Source organism: Danio rerio, chromosome 19, assembly GCF_052040795.2.
Source record: "Danio rerio strain M-AB ecotype USA chromosome 19, GRCz13ab, whole genome shotgun sequence".
NCBI lineage: Eukaryota > Metazoa > Chordata > Actinopteri > Cypriniformes > Danionidae > Danio > Danio rerio.
The window spans coordinates 5,917,501-5,925,761 of record NC_141039.2 but is presented as its reverse complement, the minus strand read 5'-3'; the positions used below and the strand labels follow the sequence as shown (position 1 = coordinate 5,925,761).

The following is an 8,261-nucleotide window of genomic DNA, read 5'->3' as shown; positions in this document are numbered from 1 at the left end:
ACACACACACACACACACACACACACACACACACACACACACAATATGAATGTGTGGTGCAAAAAAAAATGACATGATTCAAACAACCACGACGCAGCTCATACAAATAATCATTCATACTTTACCTGTTTGTTTGTTTGACGGTATGAAAGCATATTACATTATACATTTTACTTTATGTTGTGTGTCTCTATTTGATGGCAATGTCAGGGTTCCAGTCTTTCCGAGTTTCTTGTTTTCCCTCTGAATACAAACCAACACGCTCATTATGGATACGTATCCCTATATACATTTCTGGAGAGAGCCGAATACGTCCCAGGAGCTACGTTTTTTTTTTTTTTTGTTGTCGCGAATCCACTACAGGCTGCTGTGTAGACTTTTTAAGATCTCAAATTACTTTCGCAAGTGCCGTTCGCGCTTGGTCTTCTCACGTAAATGCACCGGAGGTCACTGTCGTCTGACTGAATGACTGACCAACCGACCGATCCCCCCCACCCACTCCCTTCCTTAAACCCAAAAAGCAATCCAGAAAAAGATAAGCCCTCGCGGCCACCAGATTTTTACCGCGTTTTCAGATTTGAACACATTCTCACGCTGTTATTTACTTGTTTATATTATCTTTTGGCTTTTGTTTTTGTCTTAGCTGCTTTCTGGAAGCATTCTTCACCAGACTCAAACCCCGTCATCACGGTCAACTCTGCTCTGTGTCTCAAGTCTGCCAACGTAAGTGGCGAGCCACTGGACAAACTGGTAACAGCGGGAAAGCCGTCCATACGAAGGTAAGTGGGTCAGCTGGTAAGCGCAAAAAGGAACAGCATCGTAGCACTCCATAGTGTTTGTTTCAAGGAAGAAATGCAGCATTATGTACCTCTGGCTACATAATTCGCGATCTCCAGAAATGTATATAGGGCTACATTTTCAGAATGAGTCTATAATGATTCAAACAGTTTGCTGTTATTTGCGAAATGATGAAATCACGGAAAACCAATAATTAATAAACAAAGTTTGCATTACCAAATAAAAGAAATCACTAAAGTTCTCAAACTTCTATCAGTCCAGATTTCTGCTCTCCTCTCTTGCCATATCATCTGCTTCTTCTTCTTCTTTTTCTTCATCTTCCTCCTCCTCCTCCTCTTCTTCTTCTTCTTCTTCATCGGTCGGTGCCGTGGCTTCTGTCTTCCTCATGCCAGACTGCTTTTCTGGTGTGCTCCTTTGCTCCTGCGATTCTAAAAAAAAAAAAGAAGATTTATTAAAAAACACAGTTTTTTTTTTTCTCAGATATTCTCATCTTTAATTGGGAAAAACTCTGGAGGAACGAGGAGAAACATCACTGCTGTCATCTTTTTGACTTTCCAATGTAGACTTCCTTTGAACGCTGACATGAGATAGGGGTTATATTTAAATATAAGAAAAATCCGAACTTTGCGTTGAAGTTTATTGAGGGAAAAAGAGACTACTCTAAATGCAAGGTTTCTGAAGCAGCTGACTAAAATAAGTCTTAAAAACAATTTACTAAAGTCCACCTTCATTAAAGGGGAATCTAACATGGTGCTTTATACAAGATGTAAAATAAGTCTCTGATGTACCTAGTGTGTGTATGTGAAGTTTAAGCTTAAAATACCACACAAATAATGTTTTATAACTCTTTGAAACTGACCCTTTTAGGCTTTGATCTTAATTGTGTCGTTTTGGTGACTGTCGCTTTAAATTCAAATGAGATTGTGCTCTTTTCAGAAAAGGGCGGAGCTACAAATGCCTGTGTGTCAGCATAGTGGCAGATTCAAAACAGGACTAACATTAATTTTGTGATGAACTCTAATGAAATTCTAATGACAGATGGCAGCTTCACACTCAGGGCTGCCTATGCTAATGAGGGAGAGATCTTCACTAATGGGCGGGGCTTTGCCCCTTTGATGACATTTACAAAGGGAGAGGGTCAATCACAGTGTTTCTGCAGACTGTTTTTATGAAGTGTGATTTTTACTATTAGAAGTTGGCTATATTCACAGACTGTTGCCACACAACTGTGTTTAAACACCTTATAGAAGTGATATTTGCAGAACAGATACACCTAAAACTGTGTTAAATAGGGTCTACAATAAATTCAGTATATTTCTACAAGGGCCAGACCAAGAAAATGGCTGCTAACTTAAAATTATTTTCCATAGCTCACATTATTTAGCGGATGAATCTTTGCTTTATGCACACTGCAAGCAAAATATGACAAAAAGTCATCATGACAATTTTTTTGTGCTACCTCAACTTATTTTCATCAGTTTTACATTTTAATAACTTCATAAATTTAAATTAATATTTTAGTCAGCTTGATTGATGATGTTGACTTTGAGATATAAAAGATCAATGAATTTAGCAAAAAATAAAAAAATATAAAAAATTACAGCGATTAATGCAATAGAAGCTTATTCAAAGTATATGTCTATAGCCTAAAACAATATCCCAAAAATATTCATTAGATTTACTGAATTATTTCAAGGTAAGTGGTGGCAAACATTTTATATCGGCTGAATTTAAACAAACAAATTAAATTTAGCACTGTTCAACTTAATTTATTTGTTTATATTCAGGCCAAATAAAGTGTTTGCAAGCACTTACCTTCAAATAATTTAGTAAATCCAATGAATATTTTTGTTTTCGGTGTACATGAGGAAAAAAAGAGACCATTTGAAAACTGCATTTTCTGAATGTATCAGCTTTGTGGTTGAGTAAAATGTTAATATTTATTTTCATCTCTAAATGTATACAATTGTTGAGAATAACAAATGTTTTAAACAAATATTGCTTTAACTCAGGACTTCTGAAGTTACAAAATTGGATATTTATGTTTAGTCTGAAAATGAATACAAACATTTAAAACATGATGCCTTTTAGTTATTTTAGATTTAAAAATAACTCTAAATGGCAACATTTATGTAAACATTTTTGGAAAAATTCCATCACTATAGTTTACAGGTTAACATAATGCTGATTCAACTTTATTAATTAGTATGAAAACATTAAAAATGAAAAAATATATATATTGCATTTTAATATCAATTACAAATGTCAAGGTTGCATGAGAAAGTCCACTGAAAATAATAACTATTGAATTTACAGTTTTTTTAAGGTAAGTGGTTGCAAACTATTTATATGGGCTGAAATTATTCATTCATTCACTCAAAAAAAATATTGTTTAGACCAAACAAACAAAAATTACTCAGTTTCCATCAATATATTCATGTTATGACAACATCTAACAAAATGAAGTTCAGACAACAAACGTTATTATGTTAGCCAAATGACCTTTTCCTCTTCAATCAGAAGCATTTTTACATAGCATAAACTTAATTTTTTAAAGTTCTTACTGTTTCAATTAGTTTTTTCATTAAAACCAAAGACAAATCCAGTGTTATGTACTTAATTACATGCAAGTTTTCAGGTTTAGAATCTCAAATAAGTTAATTAGCCGAAATTGTTTAATGTTTTGTTTGTTTTTAAATTTACTGTTCATTTAGTTGCTTGTAAGAAACACATTTAACAACATTTTTTTCCAGCGGGAAATTTTTTATTTGTATTAATCCATAGATTTTCATTTTTATAAAAAACAAAAACATGTACTGTCCCATATTAACATCATGTGGACTTAAATATACAAAACAACTCCACTAGTGTGGAAAATTGTCACAATAACCCAATTTCTTTGGGTTGCTACAAGTTAAATATTGTTTTAAAATAACTGACAGATAAATTTACCTTTAAATTGGCCACATTTTTAAAAATGTATGCAATTATCAATATTTTCCTGTTTTAAAAAACTCAATACAATTATTCTGGCAACTTAAAAGTTTTAATCTGATCAGCAATTTAGAACTTTTAAGTTACAACAATGTGTTAAACTAGTGGTAACAGACCTCTTGGGTTATTTTTTAGAGTGTTCATTCATTTTCCTTCAGCTTAGTCTCTATTTCAGAGGTCGCCACAACGGAATGAACCGCCAACTATTCCGACAAATGTTTTTACACTTTCACTCATACACTACTACCAATTTAGATCATCCAATTCACCTATAGTGCATGTCTTTAGATTGTGGAGGAAACCGGAGCACCCGGAGGAAACACACCATCATGGGGAGAACATGCAAACTCCACAGAGAAATGCCAACTGAGCCAGCGGGGACTCGAACCAGCGACCTTCTTGCTGTGAGACAACAGTGCTAATTTAATTTGTTGGTTTAATTTCAGCTCACATAAATTGTTTGCAACCACTTACCTTAATAAAAATGCTTAAATCCAGTGATTCATCTTCAACAATAACGAACACATGCGCATGCAGCGGATTATATGGCGATATTAATATTACCAGTTGTGCAGGATGAGCAGAGCTCCGCCCCCCCTCTGTGAACAGGCTCCTCCCCCTCCTCCTCTACATGAGGATACACACCTAATTTCTGCATTTGAGCTTCAGCCATCTGCTGCACGGCTACACACACACAGCGGGACACACACAAATCAGGGATCACCAAATCACAAGGAAAAAATAAACACAGGAACACATGCAAATACACACACACACACAGGTAAAGAGGGATGGACTTGTTTGCTTTTTTAACAAGACTTCTGCACCGTGCCGAACACAATAGGTTTATTTATGCTGGAGTGACAGGATGTGTGGACGTCTTTGTGGACAAAACACACATTTAGAGATCATATTTATGCCTTATATATATATATTGTTGTATGCTATATTGCACCAAAATATATTGAATTAATTGATATTATTGTCATTTTAATACAATTTTATGCCAGAATGACAATATAATAGCATCATAATGCAAGTACACTCTTCCAAAAAACACATCATTCGTAATTCAACACAAACTTCAGCTAGTACAAAATGCAGCTGCCAGAGCTCCTACCAGGTCTAGAAAATAAGATCATATCACCCCTATTTTATCCTCCTTACACTGGCTGCTTGTTAAGTTTCATATTGAATTTAAAATATTGCTTCTTACCTATAAAGCTTTAAATAATCTAGCTCCTGTTTAACTAACCAACCTTCTGTCTTGCTACAATCCAACTCGCTCTTTAAGATCTCAAAACTCAGGGCTTCTGGTAGTACTTAGAATAGCAAAGTCTACTAAAGGAGGTCGAGCCTTCTCATTTATGGCTCCTGAACTTTGGAATAGCCTTCCTGATAATGTCCGAGGCTCAGACACACTCTCCCAATTCAATCCTATATTAAAGACCTATCTTTTTAGTAAAGCATACAGTCAGATATCAGATATCAGAAGCTTGCATATCACATAGTGGTATGATGCATGAATGTGCCCCACACAAGTTTTTGCATCTCGTTTATATAGACTGTGAACAGCAGCTACGCTAATTATTCTCTTTAGCCTCTATTTCCACCTGGGGATACTCATCCCGAGGCTCTCAGACTATGCAGCGCCACCTATTCAATCCAAGACCAGCGATGAGATAATCCCATGGTTCCATAATCCTGGACCAGGCCGTATCCTGAGCAGCTGCTGTAGTGGTCATGGAGAAGTGGAGAGCATGTGACTGATTCCTGTGACTCTCCAGGGACAGATGAGTCTTCGCTGGCGCCTAGACTGCAGCTCTACACAAGACGTTTGGCCATAGGAGAAATGGTCGTGCCCATCTAAGCCTGGTTTCTCTTGAGGTTTTTTAATTCTTCACTTTCGCCAAATGGTGAAGATTTTTCCTCGCTGCTGTCGCCACTGGCTTGCATAATTCGGGATCTGTAGAGCTGCGCATCGATGGATTGATCTTCAGTGTTTGGACTCTCAGTAGTGATTATTAAACCACACTGAACTGAGCTAAACTGAACTGAACTTAAACACTGAAAATTGAACTACACTGTTTCAGTCAACTATGATCTTCTATGTGAAGCTGCTTTGACACAATGTACACTGTAAAAGCGCTATACAAGTAAAGGTGAATTTAATAATATTTCATTCTTAAGAATATTTAATCATAGTCATTTTATTTATTTAATGATGAGGTCGTGGAATCAGAATGTGAAAAGGAATATCTTAATTAAATAATAATAAATGTTAACCAAAAGTGCAAGGTCAAAACTAACAGAGGCGGTGATATCTGCTACCAGATCTATTTTCAGTTGTCAGACACCCACATGAAAATATACTATAGTCATTTATAGTAAATACTATAGTGTTTGTTTAAACATACTGACACCTCCAATAGAGATAGAGATGTTGCATGTAGAGATGTTTTTTACGAGTGGGCGATGTATATTGAATCACCAAAAATAATAGAGGTCATGTCCACGTGTCGTACGATAAGATAATATATTGATTATTGTGACAGGCTTAATCATATTACAATAAAAGGGTTACCTTTACTTTATGTACATACAATGTTATTATTATTATAATATCTCTGGTGTTACGTGAGTGATCGTCTAAATTAGAGCTTCTGTTGTTGTTTTGTTATTATTTCAATGATTTGAATGCACTATATTTTAGTTCAGTAATCATTTTGTATTGTATTTTGGGGATTTAATGCTACTACATTAGATTTGTGCGGTAGTTTTGATGCATTTATTACCTTTTAAGTACTGTTTGTTAAAACCCAGGCTCATTCTAAAAACGTACCCCTATATACATTTCTGGAGAGCGCCAAATCCGTCCCAGGAGCTATGTTTACTGCAGTTTTTGTTTTCGCAAATCCACCAAAATGTCGACGGACATTCTGACCCTGTTATTTACTTGTTTATTTTATTTTCTGGCTTCTGTTTTTGCCTCACTGTGTATTTTTTACGACGTCTAAGAATTTATGGAGTGGATCAGAAATGTATGATCATGTTCTATAAGGCTTTGTTTGAGAGTGTGGTAAGGTACGGTATCACAGCTTGGTTCGGCAACTTGTCTGTGCAGCTGAGATCTAAAATAGTTTGTTTAATTCACATTTCCTGGAAAATTATAGGTGTATCAGAGCTGATGTCACTGCAGGATATGTATGAACAGGAGGCATTAAGGTGTGCTAAACAAATTGTTTGTGACGTATTACATGTTCTGCACAAGGAATAGGAGTTGTTACCCTCGGGGAAAAGATTCAGAGTACCTTGCTGTAGATTAAACAGATATAAAAATTCTTTTTATCCTACGAGCATTAAGCTATTAAATAATAGTGGTGGCTTAGATTGAGAGTATCAGTTTGCTTATTTATGTGTACATGGAGTGAGGCTTGTAACTTTTATTGAATTACCTATTTGTGTTTTGTATGTTTATTGTTTTGTCCATGTTTGTGATGACTGCAGCTGAGGGCAAGAGCCCAAGACAAATTTCCCTAACTGGGACAATAAAGTTTTACCTTACCTTACCTTACCTTACACTATTTTCTAGGACAGTTCTTCACCAGACTTGAACCCCGTCAACTACTCTCTGTGTCTCAAGTCCGCCGACATACATGGCGAGCTACTGAGCAAACTGGTATCAGCGGGAAAGCCGTCTATATAGAGGTAAGCGGTCAGATGGCCAGCCCGAAAATTCCGCCTCGTATTGTTTGTTTTAAAGAGTAAATGCAGCCATACGTACCTCTGGCTACATAATTTGCGATCTCTAGAAATGTATTACGGGCTACGTTTTCAGAATGAGCCTGTGTTGGTTTGTTTTGTTTTTGTAAGACACTTGGCAGATTAAATAAGTGAAATTTGATACGTGTGATTATCGTAAATAGCACAAAAAAATGTAATTTACAACTCTTAGATGAAATACATATCTTTCGAAAATACTTGAAAAGCTAAACCATAAAATCGAAATCATTTTGTTTGTCAGATTTGAGAATACCATCCAAAAAGTTACGTTTTTTGTAAAAATGCATCTGGATGCAGTGGTTGCCAAATATTTCAGCTAGATTAAATTAGTTACACATTCGTTTCCAATGTCATTACTCACCAGAGACAACACAAGTGTGCAAGATTTAACTCGTAGTGTTCTCATGGCTAGTGCTAAAAATTGACTAGTGCTGTAAAATTCAGTGTTAAAGGATTTCACTTCTTTCATAGTTCAAATCACATACTTTAAATTGAGGAAAACATTATTTTGCCAGTTATTTAGTTGTCATTGAAAGTACCTCTAAAGCCAAGCTAAAAAGGAAAACAGCAGCTCCGTTATGTTGACATAATCTAGTAATCTAGATTGTCCTCAGTGGGTCACAATCTTTTAGTGCTCTGGTCTGATGGACGCCTGTCCTCTAAAACTGTATGTGTGTGTGTGTGTG

The 8,261-nt window shown here is 35.8% G+C and overlaps 1 protein-coding gene across 4 annotated transcripts in view; it reads right to left on the bottom strand.

Annotated features, from left to right (window-relative positions):
* Window positions 1–342: 342 nt before the first annotated feature.
* The window catches only part of ppp1r1b (protein phosphatase 1, regulatory (inhibitor) subunit 1B), a 47,904-nt gene continuing 39,985 nt past the window's right edge, over window positions 343–8,261 (bottom strand). Inside the window, exons 4-5 of one of the 4 annotated variants that reach the window (NM_001281923.1) lie at window positions 4,357–4,476; window positions 343–1,226 (exon numbers count right to left, since the gene is read on the bottom strand). In NM_001281923.1, the coding sequence (NP_001268852.1) occupies window positions 1,051–1,226; window positions 4,357–4,476 (296 nt within the window). In that variant the 3' untranslated portion in view covers window positions 343–1,050. Of the gene's footprint in view, window positions 3,140–4,061; window positions 4,195–4,266; window positions 4,477–8,261 lie in introns of those variants that run through there. The other 3 variants (XR_015515661.1, XR_015515660.1, NM_001281924.1) reach the window with 3 other exon arrangements.